This window comes from Spermophilus citellus, assembly GCF_964194105.1.
Source record: "Spermophilus citellus genome assembly, chromosome: 1".
NCBI lineage: Eukaryota > Metazoa > Chordata > Mammalia > Rodentia > Sciuridae > Spermophilus > Spermophilus citellus.
Genome location: NC_138182.1, coordinates 178042848 through 178062690, shown reverse-complemented (window position 1 = coordinate 178062690; position 19843 = coordinate 178042848). Strand labels below are relative to the sequence as shown.

General features: G+C 41.2%; 1 protein-coding gene across 1 annotated transcript in view; it reads left to right on the top strand.

The window, feature by feature from the left end:
* The first annotated feature begins 3085 nt into the window (after positions 1-3085).
* The window catches only part of FBN2 (fibrillin 2), a 214492-nt gene continuing 197734 nt past the window's right edge, over positions 3086-19843 (top strand). The window contains exons 1-4 of the mRNA XM_081281769.1: positions 3086-3996; positions 4776-4858; positions 8908-9006; positions 11870-11965. Coding sequence (XP_081137895.1) covers positions 3731-3996; positions 4776-4858; positions 8908-9006; positions 11870-11965 — 544 coding nt within the window. The 5' untranslated portion in view covers positions 3086-3730. The remainder of the gene's footprint in view (positions 3997-4775; positions 4859-8907; positions 9007-11869; positions 11966-19843) is intronic.

Below are 19843 nucleotides of genomic sequence, written 5' to 3'. Positions count from 1 at the left end.
GTGCCCCGATTCCTTTTACCTGGAAATGGTCTTTAGGAGCCATAATCTGGTCACAGTTGGTGTTTTTGGCTATTGTGTTGTAAGTGCTTCTGGATTTTTCAGTAGACAGAGTTAAAAAATGCACTTAAAAAATAGAGATAAAAGTTAAATTGGCATTTTAATTCAATTTAAATTTTAAAAGTTTTTATTTTTGCTTTATATTTAATCTTTCTTATTCTGAAATCATTGTAATGACATCAACACAGTTCTATATTTGCTTTTTCTTTCTCTCTTTCCTACATTCATTACTACCACTGAAAGCAATTTCAGATTTTTTTGTGTTCTTTCATTCTTAAGTTATATTTCACCAAAGATGTCTAGTCCAAATATCATGTTTAAATGTCATTTTGAGTAATTATTTATTCTATGGCTATTCTATCAGTGTGACAGTTTCATTTGTTATATTTTTATTTCAGTTCAGCACTGTTCTTTTAACATTAAATATTCTTTTTTAAGTATATAAAATATACACACAGTTTCAAAGTTAGAACTATAAAACTATAAATATTTAGAAGGGCTTCTAACTTCCCTTATTGTCTCTTACCATGTTCTCTTCTTTTCCTACAGATTAACCATTATTACTATATTTGGTTTATACTTCTCATAAAAAAATGTTTAACACACATGGTAACATAATATATACAAAATTCTACACTTTGCATTTAAAAGTTGAAAAAAAAACCCACATAACAGAAAATTCACCATTTTAACCATCTTAAGTATATAATTCAGCAGCATCAAACATATCCACATTATCATGCAACCACTACCACTATCCATTTCCAGAACTTTTTCATCATCCTAAACAGAAACTCTGCCCCTAAAATAACAACTCACCCTTTTCTCCTCTAGCACCTGTTAACCTTTATTCTACTGACTCAATGAATTTCAGCACCTATTTTTTTAAATTGTCTACACTAAAGATCATTTCATAAACGCATAGAGTCTCACCCATTCATTGTTTTTCATAGTTGCAAGGTGTTCCATAGAATGGACTAAACCATATTCAGTGGTTTCCTTACTGATGGGATGTTTGTCTTTAGTCTTCTCCTACTGTAAACAATGCTGTAATAATCACACTAATGCATCCATCATTTCATGTTTTTCTCACTTATTTTCATGTGTATTCCTAAAACTGTTATTGCTAGGTCAAAGGGTTAAGGTGTATTTGATTTTAGAACATTTAGATTTAATGTGATAGGTAGAAATGAACCATGAAGTTATTTAGGTATTAAATGAAAAATCACAGACAGGATGTTTCAAACCATTATTGTTAAAGCATTTTAGCTGCTTTAACCCAAGAGATAGTTTATTGCTAAAATGTTTAAAGAAAAATACCCCTATTGTTCTAATTTTATTTGATTTTAAGAAATAAATGCACCACCTGAAATTATTTTGGCTTTTGGAGACTAATGTTAAGAAAGGCTACTACTTTGAGTCTTTTGCTGATACATTGGGGTAATAAAGGAATGAGTTGCGCCAATTCTCAGAGAAGTTTGACTGTCAAATAGCAAAGCTGGGCAATTTGGGAGAATACAGAATGAATATATACGCATATATAGGTTTTATATATATAAAATCTTACACATATGCTTTTTTTTCCCTTTTAATGTAAGGTTCTCTAGGGTAGAATAATCCAGACATCGTTCTGCACCATTTCCCAAACTGCGTTCAGATGTTCATTCCTAGTCTTCAAGGGTGTTCATTTTTTCCAGTTATGAAATTCAATTGATTGAGAGATGACAAGGTCTTCAAAAAGACCTGATGAAAGCAAGGCCGCAAAAGACGACCCCACAGTCAAGCGGGCACAGAGGCACCCTAAGGGTACAGAGGAGTTACATCAACTGCCAGGATTTAATCATTAATAAGAAGGTGTCCAAGTCAGGAACTAAGGATATAGCACCAAGCCCTATTTACCTGCTGGGCCCCAACTCCAATCCCCCCAACAAAACTTCAGGATCTCTAACTCCTCCCTGGATGCAGACCCCGGCAGAGCCCTGCCTGCCAGGGGTCGCACCTGAGCACGTCCCGGAACGAAATCTGCCAACCCGCGCCGGCGCGCAGCCACGGTCCCCTGCTGCCGCGTGAGCTTCCTCTTGGCGGCCGAGGACGCATTTCAATCTGGAAACTCCCAGCCCCTCTGAGGGTCCTACAAGACTGACGCTGTTCCCCGTGAGGTGACGGGGGTAGGAGAGATGGAGAGGCCCTGGCCTTCTCAGTTTAAAGCTACAATCCACTGAGCTCGAGCCTCTTTTCTGGCTGGTTGTGAATCCCCCCCACCTCGGGTCAGGGTCCTGGTCTTTGCAGGAGGACCCGTTCTCATCTTAAAATTTGCGGCCTGTGTCAGGCGGGGAAGTTCGGCTGTGCATCCAGTGGAATCAGAGCGCTTAGAGACCTCGTCCCTAGTCCGCAGGACCCGCTAAGGCGGAGGAGAAGGGGAAGGGGGTTGCTGCCTCTTCTCCCAAATCCGGTCCCTAACCGCCCCCTCCCCCGCCGTCTGGTCGCTTTGTACAGGCAGTCAAAACAGAGCTAGCGGCCAATTGAGGGGGACGGGAAGCAAAGCCGCCTAGCGCCTCGCCCCCTCCAGCCGGCCCCCAGCCCCCTCCTCCTAACCCCCCCTGCTCCGCTTTCCCACTTCTCTCCTCGCCCCAACCTTCCCCCCCCCCATCCCCCGCTCATTTCCTCTCGCACCCGGGCTCGCCAACCTCGCTTTCCAAGTCCTTCTTCCAACCTCGGCTTTCCACTCAGGCTCGCCCCCTCCTTTTCCCCAATCTCTATCCTCTCCCCTCCCTTTGCCCTGCCCCCCCTTCCTTCCTTTTCCCCTCCCCCAGTCCTTCATTCCCCTGGTTCCTCCCCAACCGATCGCCCCTTTACTCTGTCCCCGCCCACTCTGCGCCGCCGGCCCCTAGGTTCGGGCTGCTCTCCACGTGTGGACTGCTGCGCCCCGGCCCCCACTGACAGCCGCCGCCCGCAGGCCCGCCCCGCGCCCCGCCGGGCCTCTAAAACCCCGGTGCCGCGCCCTCCTCCGCCGCATCTTCCCCGGCGTCCAGCCTCCTGCCCTCTCTCCGGCCGCTCGCTCCGACCCCGCGCACCTCCGCCGGGCTCCACAGCCGCCGCCCGCGCGTCGCTGCCCGGTGGGACTCCAAGAGATCCCCGAGGAGACCTTCCTCTTCTTTGGGGGCAACTTTTGTTTGCTTGCCTGCTTTTTTTCTGGTGACTTCTGCAGCTTTCCAAGATCTGTGCCCGGAGCGCACAGGAATCCGCTGAGCCGCTACGTGCAGCCCCCCCCCCTTTTTTTTTCTTGTGAGGTCCGCTTTCTTTGTAACTTTACCCCGCGGCTGCTCGGGTTACTTTTTGTAATTTCCCGCCCCCACCCGCTGGCGGTCCTGGAGTCGCTCGGGGCCGTGGCCCGGGGGATGCAACGTGGACCGCGCGGGGCTGTGGGCTGCTTTGCCACCGCGCCTCGCCGCCCACTGCGCTAGATCCCGCGTCCTGTGCCCCACGCCGCCGGCAGCCAAGGGGCCAGCGCTCGGTCCCGGGCTCCCGCTAAGAGCAGGGAGCCCGAGCCCAAGAGAGTCCCGGCAGCTGACTAGGGGCTTAGTTAGACCCTGACTTTTTACGGCCCGCGTGGATTTTGTCTTTGATCGCTCGCTCTTCGCGGGCCTTGGTCCGCGCGCTCTCGGCGCCGGCGATGGAGAGACGGAGGCGGTTGTGTCTCCAGCCCTACTTGGTGTGGCTGGGCTGCGTGGCGCTCTGGGCGCAGGGTACAGCCGGCCAGCCCCAGCCTCCACCGCCTAAGCCACTCCGGCCTCAGCCGCAGCCGCAGCCGCAACCGCAACAGGTCCGGCCGGCTACTGCGGGCTCCGAAGGCGGGTTTGTGGCACCCGAGTACCGGGAAGAGGGCACCTCAGCGGCGAGCCGCGTCCGCAGGCGAGGACAGCAGGACGTGCTCCGAGGGTAGGTGGGCAGGCGGCCTTGTGCCTGGGGTGGCCGGTTTGTTGGGATCCTCAGCTTGGCGGCTTTCCATCCTACCCACTCCCTGAGTGAATCTTGTGCTGGCGGCTAGCGTTTCACTCCACTGTGCCAGAAGACCCCCAGGAGCGCCTCCCCCTTTTCCTTCCCAACCCCAAAGCTCGGCCAGCGGAAAGACCTCCCTCTGGGGGTTGGGCACGGGGTGAGTTGGGGTCCCCCAGGTGCGGATCGCAGAGCGTGCCAGGCCCGCGGTGCTGGAACAGGTTCCGAATGTCTGGCAGAAGGCGGGCTTGGGTCCTCCCTGCACTGGGGCCGGCGGAGCCTGCCTGCTCCCACCGTCGGGGGCGCCGCTCCGGAGCCTTTTGTTTGAGGACGAGTGCGGGGTTTACAACTCATTCTCTAATCATCAACCCGAGCGCTCCACCTTCTGACGCGCCTTCCTTGACACGTCCGGGCCGAAGTAACAGTAGATCAAGGAAGAATGGATTTGGGAACGAGAGAACGGATTTTAGAAATGGAATGTCCCCTTTGTTCTCTACATCCGGAGGCTAGAATAGTAGCAAATTATATGTTTCCCTGTCTCCTTTCGCCCTTTAAAGGCAAGCAAAAGGGAACAGATGAAAGGGACGCTTTAGAGATTTCGGACCCTCCCCATTCCAACGTCTAGAGCATTTACCTCTATGTCTGCCCTCCATTCCTAAATTTCAGGAATTTAAAGTGTGTCCCTACACCTACGTTGCTGACAAGGTGCTTGTCCCTTGCAGGCCAAACGTGTGCGGCTCCAGGTTCCACTCCTTTTGCTGCCCAGGATGGAAGACGCTCCCTGGAGGAAACCAGTGCATTGTCCGTGAGTGCTTGGTTGGGCCCACAGCTTGGGGCAGAACCCTCAGACCTATCTTTGGGTCAACCTTGTGTTCTATCTTTTAGACACACAATTGCATGTAAAAATCCATTGCCCACAGAGCAGTGATAATGGGGACGCAGCCCCATGTGAATGGTGGCAAAGAAGTGGCCAGTTTTTCAGATCAGACTTCACTTATGGAATCTCTTGAAGAGTATTCATGACAAAGGTTTTAAAGGTGCTTGGAAGTTTTATCTTTTTGTGTCAATACAAAGTGAAGAGGGGTTGTGTTGGAGCAATTCCCTAGATAACTCAAAACCATTTTTCCTTTAAAACTCCAGATAAGACCACAGTGTTAATTATGTAAAGTATCTGGTTTTAGACTCTGCTGAGATTTAGGCCTTATGAAGATCAAGCATTCTTAGGCCTTTATACAAAACCACAGTTATTATCTCTGGTTTCATCTCAACAGCCTCATAACAGAGATGTGAAAGGAGCACACTCATGGTACTTTGAATGGACCCAGATTAACAAAATTTGTAGAGGGAACTCTTTCTAGTGGCTTGAACTTTGGGGGGAATATGGTGGAGGAGACATTTAAATTTTGCATTTCCAGATCCTAAATCCCATAGAGTACAGTTTTTCACAATTTGAATCTTAGAACTTGAAAATTTTTTGTTTCTGACCTAAAAGTTTGGTTATTTTATTCACTTTCCAACGTGTGTATGCAGGTCTCCCAAGTTCTAATTGGAGAACTCACTAGTCATCAGCCTCCTAGTCCAGAACTCTGCAATGCCTTATTTTGCATGCCTGTGAATTTGTGACTTGAACTGTAGTGGACTTCTCCTGTGTGTTTGTCTGTTCAGAGGAGAGCCAGGTATCATATATAGACAACACATTCATTTGGAGGCAATCTTGACTTTGAATTGACCTCAGTGTTCTCCATGATTATGCAACTGTGAACAAAGAAAAAGGGCAAGCCACACTAGACCAGGGATAATATGGATGTAGTGGCATCTCCAACTCTATATTTATGGGTTTTGTGCCCCAAGATAGACCCATAATGCTATTCCTAGGCATTTTTTTTTAAAGGAACAAAATCTCAAGTACCGTGAAGACTAGTTTCTTCTTATTTTTCTGCCCTAAAGTCCGACAATATCTAATAATGATGCAAAACAGGAAACAGCAACTATATTCATAAATATTTTAAACAAACTCTCTGCTTATACGCTTTTACTTTTATTAAAAAAGAGAAAAGGTGTTGCTTTCTTTTCTCTCTAGCACAGAAAGTCATATGTGAGGCTTTTAGGGAAGATGCATTTACTCTTTCAGGCCAGTAGGGCATTACCAGGGCTGCTTTACACTTACATGGTTTCCTAGAATCCTGAAACAGCTAACGTCACTCACCACACACCTGCCATACTAGTCGTGAGTGACTTAGGCACTGCGGAAAGTCTGACTCACTAAATGTAATGAATGTGAATGCCATTATTGAGTTGGAAAACAGCCGAGGAGAAGGGATTGGTTTATGGTACGTGTTGAAAATCTGTAAAGTCAGGTTTTATTGGATCAGTGTGAAATGGGAATTCCAGAGAGCAGAGCCTTCCAGAATATTTGCAGTAGAAGTATATGCATGACCCCTTGAGTGTCACCTTTAAATACTTTTGGTCTTTGAGTAACATTGTGCCCTTTAGTTGTTTAGAAGATCAGCTTTGAAAACCTGAGTAACACTAACTATTGTAGCTTACTACTTAAAAAAAAAAAATGGGTGCTTGTGAGAAACACTGGGATTTGCCTGTATCAGTAATCCAGGCAAAAGCATACACCTTGAAATAGTATCTCCAAGAAATATTTATATTTGTGTCAAGAGAATATCTATGAAAATAGTTATTAAAAACATAAATTTAATTTTCTGAGAGTGTAAAATATAATGCAGAATAAAAGGAGAATATAATGCCTTTATAGCCTAATGCATGGGTCTCATCTAACTTTTAGCTTTAGTAGACTTCATTAAATTCAGTAATTCAATTATTTTGACATTTAAAAAAATAACATGTAGGGAAAATCACAAAATTAAAACTATTATAAACTTAAAGTCAATAATTTGAATTGTGGAATTAGACTGCAGACAGTATTTTGATCAGAGAAAAAACAGTTTGGGATGGGATTGGTCCAGATTCATAGCATTTTGGGATCTGAAGACACATCAACACACTCCAATATAATCCCTCTATTTTATGTTACTAATATGAAAACTGAACCCAGAGAACATGTGGGTTTTTCTTGAGCTCACAGCAGGTCAGTGATAGAGTGAGAAATTGGCCTCTTCTGTGCCATGTATACTTGGTCCTGTCATTTCTCCTAGTACCACTGAAGCCCCAGAACCTAGATCCTCTGTTCCTCTCCATCTAGTATTTATACATCTCACGGTTTTAATGTTTGTAGGAGGCATTCATATTTAGGTGAGGCAAACCATAGTCTGAGGCAGGTGCAGGAAGAAAGGGCCTGAGAGCTCTTGTTTGTCTCTGGCTCACAGATACACACTACACTCACTTTCTGAAGATTTCCAACTCTTCATACCTTCACTGGGTTTATGATCTGGATGAATGCAGACTCTTTGGATCTCCCCTAAACCTAGACTGTATATTTCCTGGGGAGTAGAGGGACTTAGAAATGTTTTAATGAGCATTGGAGAGTTATTGATGATCTGAAACTCTAGTACATTGCAGGAAATATCAGTCAACTGTGTGGTGGAAATCATATTCTGGCCTAATATATTTTTAACTCCACACAATGATATTTAACACTGTTTTCATTTATAAGGAATTCTAATGGAGATGCTGGCCATATTATATGAATGTCAAAAGGCAATTTGAAGAAGGAAAACATTTATTGAATTAGTTTACTTCTGTAGAACATGTCCTTTAAGTTATGAGGAGTACAAGATCTCTTTGAATGTTGTGTGCCTCCTCCCTAGGAAAAGATACATGTATATTGCTGTAAATATTTACAGCTAGTTTCAGGGCATTCCCAGACTCCTCTTTTTGTCTTCATGATCCAGGCATGGAGCATGAATGCATGCAGTCTTTGTGCTCAAAGAGAGAATTCAATTGTGGATATAGAGATAAATCTTTCAGCTCTTCAGTGAACTGACTCTAAATTTGGGAAAGACTTCCCACTTGAAGGCACTGGACTACAGGTTTTGAGTGTCTGTGGTATGTGTGGCGTCAGTGAGCCTAACATTCTTGGCTGTGATGACCTTCATACCTTTGTGTTTTGAGGTCACAGCTGCAGGAGGCTTTGATTCTCTCCCCATCTAAATGTCTCAGTGGCTTTTCTGAGCAGCAGGAATAGGCCGAGTTCTGGAGATAATATGGAGGAAGAAAGGCAAGAGGAAGGAGAGAGGAATTATTAAGGGGAACAAAGATTGATGATGGGGCAGGTCAGATACCAGCCGGGAAGGAATGTGCATGGAACCCCTGAGGTTTGGCCAAGTCATTAGGGCCTGGAGTCTCTGGCTCAGCCATTTTCACATTCACTGTCCTGCAAAAGTTCTTTGGACAGAGGGCTGTGTTCTCTAAGGCTGTTTAGGATCTCTGTGTTTCCTTAATACAGCTTGCTAGGGGGATAAAGATTGCTTCTCAATGAACTCTGCATTTATGTACTTATTTATTGTGTTTGTTTATTTTTTGAACTCTGCATTTAAACTCAGTCTTGGATAAGAAAAAACACAACTTGTTCTGATAGGCAAATTAAGTAATTAGTATTATGGAATTTGAAATAACTTCCTCTATAGGGGCTGAGAATATAGCTCAGTTGGTAGAGTGTGTGCCTCATAAGATATTTGTAAAACTTATTCTCATGTTTTTAATGGGTAATTTCATTACATATCTAACATGAGACATTTTATATAACATGTTTATATCTTACATTTTTCTTTATGTTTTAAAAATTTAGATTTTTATTTTGCATCTTTATCTTATTTTTTATTTTGTGTATTTATTTTGTTTTTATCAGACAGTTGTTCATTCACTTTTCTCTTGTGTTTTCTACAGCAATTTGTAGAAATAGTTGTGGAGATGGATTTTGCTCCCGTCCTAACATGTGTACATGTTCCAGTGGCCAAATATCACCGACTTGTGGAGCAAAATCAAGTATGTTTCTTATATGTGACCTTGTTTACTGTATTTTCCTGAAGTTTTTGAGTAAATGATAAATGTCCTTTATAAGAAGTTATAAATCTGTGACTATTTCACTTGCAAAGTAGATTGATATTAATTTTTGGAGTAAGAACTTTTAGTGGCTTAGTTATTACTTCAAATGGGTAATGGTTTTCAGTAAGAAAAAATGTTTTCATTGTGGCCCAGGAGCTGTATGTCTCAGCAATAGAAAAGCCAGAATTCAGTGATTCTTTGTGAATAATAGCTACAACTTAGTAGGTTGTTATTATGGGAAAGTTACAGTTTTAGATGTTTGACTACATTACTTTAGAGAGTCTTCACATCAACATTTTGGGATATTGTTATGTACTCATTTCAGAGTAGGAAAGTAAGATGGACATAACTAACCGACCCAAGGTAATACAGACTTGAATCTGTGTTCTGATGCCTAAGCCTATAGACTCAAATATTAAGACTGTATTTATTGCCTCTGTGTAGCTACTGCAGCCCATATCCTGTTTTGTGGGTTAGCTGCAAGGGAAGGAGAACAGGATTAGAAAGACAACAGATAACTTATAGAGTTATGGTTTATACAGATTACCTTATTCTGCTTTACACACACCAATTCTCAACACTATGAGATAACTGTAACAGTGGATAAGATCATGTTATTCACCACCCAATTAAAAGTTGTTAGAACATTAAGGTCCAAGATGAATCTTTTAGGCAGATATTGGAGAAAATATTATAACAATGTGGAAACAGGTATTGTTTACTTAATTGCTCAGTATTTACACAAATGCTTGAGTCTGTTTCAAGTGAGTGTGAAGTTGTCATATTTTAATAGTTTCCTCCAGAATTTTCATTAAACAGACTCAATCTGGAGTCTGTCTGACTCAAGAATGAAGATTCAAGATTCATATAAGACATGTCCTTGTTTTCTGATGAAATTTCTTATGAAAAACTCAAGTTTCACTCTTTGAATGTAAAATGCATTTTCTAATTTGGACTAGTAAGTTTCCTTTTTTTTGAAACCTATCATTTAAATGCATCCAGACCTTCTTGATCATCTTGATCAGCACATTTTCTGCACAACTTATCTGAACCTTTCACCCTTGCCTGATTGTCTGCAAGATACCCCTGCAAATATCTTTATTATTCTGCTCTTGGTTTTCTTGGCAAAAAACAAAACAAAACAAAAAAACACGAGTCTAGAGAAAGTTTAATTTCTTAAGTCATCTTCTTGGGCAGCTGAATACCCTCTGGCCCATTCTAAGCTCACAGTATATGCTTTAGCAGGGAATCCATGCATTTATTTGGCCTTGTAAATACTGCATTCCTTTCTACCAAGAGCTTTTCTGACCTCAGTTCTCAACCTTCTTGACTTTGCTAAAGTTTTTACCAACACTCATCACTACTTTCTTGAAATACTTGTTTCTTTGTAGTGTCCCTAATTTCTGTTAATACCTCTAACCTGTATAACACATCTTGATTTTTATTTTTTTAGTCTTTTTTCTCTGTTTTCATCAGCCTTCCATTTAAAGTATGGTATTCTCAAGAGTTATGTCCTCCATAGAGGAAATTATTAGCATACTGTGTCTTCAACTCCTAATATTCTTCTTTTACTCATTATTTCTAGAGTAGATCCTTTCGCTGAGCTTTACTCCTCATGTTCCATTTCCTATTTGATGTCTCTGCTTAAATATATAGAAAGCATCTGAAACTCAGTAGCAAGTCTAAATTGGAGCTCTTCGTTCATTGTGGATCCCAGTCTACTTCTGCAGTTCCTCTTGCCCCAGCCAGTGGCAATGCCATCCACCCAGTGCTTAAGCAATTGCTTATTTTCTTTCTCCATTCAACTTTTTCAATCAGACCTATAAGGTTCTACTAGAAAATACATCTCTGCTCATTCTTTTCTTACCACTTCCACTGCTACCATGTAATTCAAACCATCCTCATTTCTTACCTGGACTCATGTAAACCTGCCCTCTTCAAATCCATTCTCTGCAGAGCAGCTAGAGTTATCTTTTAAAAACATAAAATACATAACTTCTCTTAATTTTTGAAATCTTTTCAATGACTCCCATTTTGCCTTTGGGATATAGTTAAAGCCCTCTGTGGCTGAGGGGGCCCTTCATCCTCTGCTTGACCTCTGCCTGACTCTCCAAAATCTCTCTCCATTTGCCTTTCTTTTTAATCCACACAGCATTTTAGTCCTTCAGAAGAAACCCTTCATCATCGTAAGGTCTGTTGGTTTGCTGGTTCTTCTCCCTCTGAAATTCCTCCTTGGTACTTCCCATGCCTGGCTCATTCTCATCCTTTGAAGCTCAGCATAAATGTTCCACCAAAATGGTCTTGTCTGATTCCTGTACCTAAGTTCCTCCTCAACTCTAGGTTATTCCCTTTCATATTGGTTTCTTTCAGATAGTTTATCACAGTCTATAATGACTTTGTGATATTGTTTACTGGGGTCTGATCTGTCTCCCTGTGGAATGCAGACTCTGTGAGGACCAACCTCAGATCCATCACGGTAGCAGACATGTAACCCCTGTAGTCTGAATGGATGCGAGTGCCTCCTGTGTAGGCTGACACAGATGCTATTGGGAACTTTATAGTGATTTTCTTTAATGCTGAAAGTGTAATGTATTTTAAGTACATACCAAATAACATGTTCTAACATATATGCCTGTGTATGCACATATGAAAAATAATAAATAAAAATTTGTTGAATGGTAACGTTTAGTTCTGTAGAGTATATTTGTCATCGAATTGAACATGTAGTGTTTAGTTTTATAAGCTTTCAATACTATAATTTGGTGACAAATATTTGCATATTATTTGTTGCTCTCATTTGCAGTTCAGCAGTGCAGTGTGAGGTGCATGAATGGTGGGACCTGTGCAGATGACCATTGCCAGTGCCAGAAGGGATTTATTGGAACTTACTGTGGACAACGTAAGGAACCTTGGGGTAGACTTTACTATAAATAATTTGATTTAGTGGGTATTTCATATTAAGTTATAATTTAAGGTCTTATAAAGCCTCTGATACTTTGAGAAAGCAGATTTATGTATACTTTACAATTTCTAATATGTAACCTATAAGAATTTTTAATGTTTAGAATTTTTCTGTTAAAGTATTGATGTTATTGAATAGCATTAGTACTTTCTCAGATTATTCCTTATTTTCTTTTCGCTAGCTACATAAAACACATACTTTTCTGAAAAATGGTGAGGTGTGCTGGAAAACACTCCAACTTTCCCTTCCCCAAATATATGATTTATTTAGGAGATTCCAACATTAGCCCCAGGAGAGCCAATCTCATAATTTGTTCTTTGCTTAAATGTGTTTAATACCACGATACAAAAGTGGTTTTCAAAAATTAGATGTCATTATGAAAAAGGGATTTAATCCAGCAAAGCTATCTTCATGGGATCCTATCCCACAGCAACTGAGAAAGCTTTGTAACAAGGATAGAAAGACTGTGGTTCCTGGATTGTGACACATCACTGGGGAATGCTTTTAGTTAATGCTTCCCAAATTGGGACTTTATGGGAATTCACATATTTTCAAGTATGGATGAGAAGAAATGCATGGCACTAAAGACAGTGGAATCACATGTAGTATGATGGTCTCTTTTTACTTTATTTGTATTTCATCAGAGACAGCATCTAGGTAGGATGCTAAATTTCATGGCTTCCCTAAGAAATATTGATCTCCTTTCTCAACAAGTCCTAGGTGTTCAGGAACATCTACCTTGCTTTTGATTAATATTATTGTATCTTTGTTGCAGCTTTAAATTTTTCTTAGTTGTAATAAAAGATGCATAACATATAATATACCATTTTAACCATTTTAAGCGTACAGTTCAGTGGTGTTAAATACGCTCAGAGTATAGTGCAACATACCCATTAACCACCTCCAGAACCTTTTTCATGTTGTAAAACTGAAATTCTGTACCCACTAAACAACCCCTCATTTCCCTCTCATCCCAGCCCCTGGCAACCACCATTCTGCTTTCTATGTGTTATGAATTTGACTACTCTAGGCACTTCATTATGCACATCATAGAAATGTAATCTTATTGTATTTGTCCTTTTGTGGTTTATTTAACTTAATACAATGTGTTCAAGGTCCATCAATGTTGTAGCCAGTGCCAGAATTTTCCTCCTTTTAAAGGCTGAATAATATTCCATCGTCAGTATATACACACTTTGTTTATTCATGTATCTGTTGATGGATATTTGAGCTGCTTCACCTTTTGGCTCTTGTGGGTAATCTGTGACAAACATGGCTTTGAAAATATCTACTTTCAGTACTTATGTAGATATATCCAGAAGTGGAGTTGCTGGTTTGAATGGTAATTCTAATTTTTAACTTTTTGAGGGACAACTATTCTGTTTTCCACATCAGTTGTATCATTTTTCATTCTCATCAGTAGTACACAAGGGGTCCAATTTATCTGTATCCTTGTAAACACTTATTTTTTTCTCATTTTTATTTTATATCCATCTTAAGGTGTGAATGGTATTTCTTTGTGATTGTTGCAGTTATTTTTATGATTCCTTTCTGGTTAGGGTAATTATAGCTTTCCATTTATAAGTGTTATGCAGTTTTCCTCCAAAATAGTTTTAAGCTATTCACTGATGTAGCTCAGTGAAAGAGTGCCTACTATGCATGTGCAAGACCCTAAGTTCTATCCACAGCCCCACCACAAGAAAAATAAATGAAACAATTGGAAGTAAAATAGGTGGATCAATTTAAGGAAAAATATTCCATTAAGATCAATAGTCAGCCAACTTCTTCTGTAAGGTCCAGGTAGTACATGGTTAAGACTTTGCTTTTTCTGATGTGAGTACTGTGTGTATTCTGTCGTTGTAGTCCAAGTGACCATAGACAATGTACAATTGAAAGAGCTTGGTGTATTTCAGCAAAATTTTATTGCTGAAACAATTTATAGTCACTGAACTCGACAGTTTTCTCTTGTCATAGCATAGTATTCTTTTCATTTTTAACCATTTAAAAATGTGAAAACTTCATCTTAGCTCATGGGCAGCACAAAAGCAGGCAGTCAACTAGGCCATAGTCTGCAGACCCTTATGTGAGTGGTTCTCAGGTATGACAGAAGTTGTCAGGGTAATCTGAGATGGAAAGACGGTTAGAAATGCAACGTTAAAGTGCTTAAGAGAACAGGTTGCATTGAGGCCAGTTTTCTAGCAAGAATAGGAGGGGCCAGTCTAATAGTTTCTCTAAGCTAGTGTTGACCAGGGGAGAAGAAGACGGGTTTGGACGATGGTGAGGCAGAAAATTTCAACAAAATTTCTTTTTTATTTTTTTAACATATGATTCTTTTTCTATATTTTCTTTGTACATTAAGGTATTGCCTCAATTTTATACAATGGATTCCAGTTTATAACCAGAAAAAAAACCAAAATTGTTTTAGGAATGCAATACTGATAAGGAAGCAGATTTGTAATTTTTTTAATGCCTATTGAAAACTTTGGAGATCTAGTTGTAACTTGTAGAAAGTTCAGTAGCCATAGAAAAGACATGTTTATCCTTCTCAAAATTCAATCTTTGGCTCTATGGAAGAGAAAATGATAATTATTTGAGAATCCCAAAGGGGACAGCCTTGTCTCAACTGATACTTCAGAGTTGTTTCAGATCTATCCTGAAACTCAATATTTTCAGCCTGAATTCATCTGATGAATTTGGATCGTGGGTATCCATGAAATGTATTTCCTGTCGATTTTGCAGAACAAGCTCTGGTAGGCACGTCCCTTCTCTGCTTGTGAAACGTAAGAGGGAAGCCAGGGAATAGAAAGTACTTTCTCGGGCTGGGGATGTGGCTCAAGCGGTAGCGCGCTCGCCTGGCATGCGTGCGGCCCGGGTTCCATCCTCAGCACCACATACCAACAAAGATGTTGTGTCCGCCGAGAACTAAAAAATAGATATTAAAAATTCTCTCTCTCTCTCTCTCTCTCTCTCTCTCTCTCTCTCTCTCTCTCTCTCTCTCTCCCATCTCTCACTCTCTCTTTAAAAAAATAAAAGACAAAAAAAAAAAAAAAAGAAAGTACTTTCTCTTCATGAAGAGTGCTTTGAGGACCTTTTGCCCCTGTGTAAAACCATGTCAGTGCTACCACAGTCTCCAGTCAGATGAACATGTGTTCTCTGGATGTCTCATGGAATGAAGCTTCCCAAGTCTAGGGTCATCTAGGGTCAGTAAAACACAGGTGCAAGCAAAATATGTACCTAGCAAAATTTATTAATAAGCAAATATGATGAAAGTGTTATCACCAGTAGATAACAGCTCAAGAAATGGCTGAAGGATGACACTTTCTAAGTTGTCTAATATAGAAAAGGTGATACAATATTTAAAGTGAATATTGGATTCAGCTTGTGAATCCAGAAAAGCCCTGGAAATATGATGTTTGCTAAAATGAGGATGACAAAAACATTTAAACTGCTTAGCTGCTTTCCCAGAAATATAGAGAGCACTCTTTAGAAAGCATTCTTTCAATTTATTCAACAATGTGGAGTAACTGCTGTTCACTGACCCTTGCATGGTGCTGGGAGTGTGATAATGAATAAGCACAATGATGCCCTCGTAGAGAAGATGATTGACAAGTAAATGAAAAGGTAAACAGCCAGTGCAAATTCAGGCAATGAGAGGGTCTAGGATAAGAAGGAAACAGGGCAGAAGAGAGAGAGTGTGAGTCAGATTAGCAGTTCTCTGCTGTTTTACATTGTGGGTGTCTGAGAAGATGACATTTACACACAGACCTGAGTCTGTGCTTTTTAGTTCTATGAGAAAAGTGCTCTAGGCATAGGGGAAAGCAAATTCAAGGGCCTGCAATAGAAATCAGACTCCAGGCATTTCGAAGCAATAAGAAAACCCCTATGGCTGGAATAAAGTGAGGACAAAGGATAATGGTAAGAGAGAAACTTAAGAGAAAGAGGTGTAGGGCCTCCGTCGTCAATGATGTTTATACCCTGAATATGATGGGAAGCCACTAGAGCATTTTGAGTCGTCATGTGATGTGGTAATGTCATTTCCTGATTTGGGAATGAGTGAATGGAGAGTGAGTTGGGTAAGGGGTGGTGGGGCTGAAGACGAGAGTCTGGCTTTGTATTTTTTGGTTGGAGAAGTTTGTTAGACTTCCAAGGGAATGGCAATCTCTGTGAATTCAGATCTTAGGACAGAGGTCAGAGATAGAGAGACACAAATTAGGAATAGACTGATAATATTTCAATCTTGGGCCAAGGTGAAGATCACTAGAAAGTTGTTATAGACAGAGGAGGAGAGGGTGGAAGCTAGATCCCTTGAATCAGCCCTGCATTTTGAGGCCTGGAGGAGAAAGCAAAGCCAGCAAAGAGGAGTAAAAGAGTGAACCACAGGAAAGGAGGAAAGCTGGGAGGGGGACTCTGGGAAGAAAGGACGAAGGCGGCACCCGTAGTGAACAGTCAGTCACACTGTCCTGCATCCAAGCCATGGACTTTGGTTTCTTTTTTAACATTCGAACCTGTTTTAGAATGCTTTTCTTATGTGCTTGTGTTGAAGTCACAACCATAATTTGAAATTGGACTTATGCCTCAGTGTTTGCACTCTGCGGAGTAGCACAGGAGTGTGTGTAATAAATACGTGTGCCTGTCACATCACCCTGCACCGGATAAGTGCTCAGGAAGCGTCTGTTGATAGAGTGTTCTTTACATACCTGGCTTATATAGTACTTAAGCAGTGTCCTGTTTCACAAGCTGATGTTGCTGAACAACACCCCTTCCCCCTCACTGAGATTGTGGCAGCAGTGAACAGACCCTGAGCTCACATTTCCATCTCAGGGTCTTCTTCTCCCCAGCCTTCTTCTTACTGCCATGTTAGGGGTAAGTGTTTTTTTTTTTTTCCTTTTGTGGGTGGCCAGCATTCTTTTCCCAGAGGAAACTGAGACATGTTCAATTTCTTTCCAACTCCAAACAAATGTAAATTATTACTTCCAATATGTTTTGTTAAAAAAATACTGTTTTATAAAATACCTTTTACTCTAACTCATTTGAAAGATGGAAATTCATGGGGTTTTTGTTTGTGTTTTTTTTTTTCTTTCTTCTACTTCTAACTATTTCCTGCTTTTCTTCTTTTGCTGTTGCTCTTTCATCTTTCTCCTGGAGAACAAGTCTCCTTTTCATAGAAATAGTTGTTCTGTAGTTAAGAAAAAAAAAAGAAAGGGAATTAATTGAGCATGCAGAAGAACACCTACAATACATAGCCACTGTACGGTTTGTCTTGTTTAATTTTATTTAGTTCTCACGCCATTTGTGAGGTAGGAGTGATTGTCCATGTTTTACAACAGGAAAGCTGAGAATCAGAACATTGATGTAATGATGGGAATCCTAGGAACAACAGAGCAGAACTTGTCTATCCACTACACTGATCTGCCTTGCAAAATAGTGGGCAAAGTGAAATTTTGTCAAGGTGCAGAATTTCATTGTGTTCCTACAGCATATTGAACACACTGATGGGAGTTTTAGAGCAAATAAACTCTGGTTCCTATGCTGGGAGAGCCTATTCTCAGATGAGTGATGAGATTACAGCCAAATGACTGTATTAGTGGACCTCAACCTTTCTGTTCACAGGACCGCTTATCAATATTTACAATATTCAAATTTAAAATGAGAAGTTTAAGAAATAGATATGTATTAATTCATTTAAAAGTGATAATAAACCCATGTTACATGTTAACAAAAATATTTTTATGAACAATAGCTTGTTCTCCCAATTCCCAGAAAACAAATTTAACAAGAAGGAAAGCAAGGTCAGCCTAAACCAGAAAGGTTAAATTAGGTCTAACCTGTAATGGGCCAGATTTTTCTGGGAGAAGCCCAAGGTTTACCAGCCATGCCCTCCTTCTTGGGGTTTGGAAGCTCTGTCTTGAAAAACCCTGATGGAAGCCTGCCCTTCTTCCATTTCCCCATGGGAGTGTCTCCATCAGTGGCGGACATCTGCCTTTGCCTCGTTCTGTTTTAAAGGTTACTATAGCAATGAGAGAATATGCCTGGATAGATGACCTGCAACTTGATAACATTCAAAGAAAATTCCACACATTTTCATTAATCTCATTAGATCAGAGTTACCACTTTACAATTGGAATCTTCAAATCTTGGCAGTTACTTTTGTGGAACCACACTAATGTTGAATTTTCTGGTAGGGTTTGTTCTCTTTCACATTCCTATCCACCCCCATCTTTCTCACGCTCCTTGGGACCTTTAATCCCTTTCCCCTGTCTTTTATAATTACTCCTCTAATTTTCTTCCTGCCCCATGTTCCAAGGCAGTGATGAGTCGGAAGTGCCACAGTTGGGTCAGTCAGAGAAGGTGTGTTGTGGGGGAGATGAACTTGTGCAGAGGCATGCACAAGTGATCAAAGCATGACTGCAGACAAGCCACTGGCACAGAGACGCCTTACCATGAAGATACCTTTTGTTTCCCAGTCTGTTTTGGTCTTGCTCCCATCAGCAGCACAAGAATGCTGTCTGTGCACTTTGCATGGTATAGGCAATCCAATTCACCAGTGCAGAGGAAGAATCAGCAGGATTACACTGCACTTTGGGTGTCACTGTGCTTGTTGGACTGTACATGTTGACATTGTGTTCCTACAGCATATTGAACACACTTGAAGTGCCCGTAAACATGTCTAGCCCCTCGCTTCCTTTAAAACCAGTGTTCTTAAAGAGCATCATTTTTTGTACCCACATCATAAAATATATCCCTTGTTTCTTCTGTAAGGGAAGAGTGTCTGTTCAACAGGGCAGGTGGTTTGAGAGACAAGCTCTTGGTCTCAGTAGAAGACGTGGTTCTTGAATTGAGCTGCCCTTCCTCAGTACGGAGGCAGGATTATGTGTCTTCAAGAGTGTCAGGGTTGTGGGTCTTGGGGAAACTTCCTTATTCCATATCCAGGCTGCTGAGCTGAGTTACATCACAGAGCCTCATCGTGAGGAGAAGGGAATCTGGTTAGCTTCCCCTGGGCCCACTGAGCCCCAAATCCTGGTCTCCCACGTTACGATTATACAGGAGTGAAACAGTGTGTATGATGCACATCTGCCACCAATATATTTGGCCCTCTGTATCCCTGGGTTATGGATCCAGGGATTCAACCAACCACAAATTAGAAAAAATATTTTTTTTTAAACAATTGTGCTGGTACTGAACATAGATTTCTTCCCCTCCCCTTATTCGCTAAACAGTACAGTATAAAACTATTTGTGTAGCTTGTAAATTATATTAGTATTACAAGTAATCTAGTGCCGCAGTCCGGCTGTAGCAAAATAACTGGGGGGGGGGTGTGATGAGCAACTTGTGTAGATTGATACAGCTGGAGTGGGAGCCGTTTATTGTAGGACAGCTTATCTTAATTAATATAAACTAGATACAGCAGTCAACCAATAAGGAATGTCCACACTTAATGGCTCGCTGGTGCCACCTCACAAACCACTCCCTCTGGCAAAATGCCAGGCACCATCCCGACTTGTTTACAGACCCTAACAATCTAGAGATGATTTAATGTGTATGGAATATGTGTAGGTTATGTGCAAATATTACACCACTTTATCGAAGGGGCTTGAATGTCCTTGAATGTTGGTATCCGTGTGGGGTTCTAGAACCAAACCCCCATAAACACAAAGGGACAATTGTACCTGAAATAATTAGGATGCGGTTTAATTTTGTGTAAAATAACCCATCATATTAACAGGATTTTACTTTCTATTATTCTATGACCTGAACATACTTTCTACAGATTGGTTACTTCTCCTGACATTTTATAGCTAAAGTTGATGGTAATTT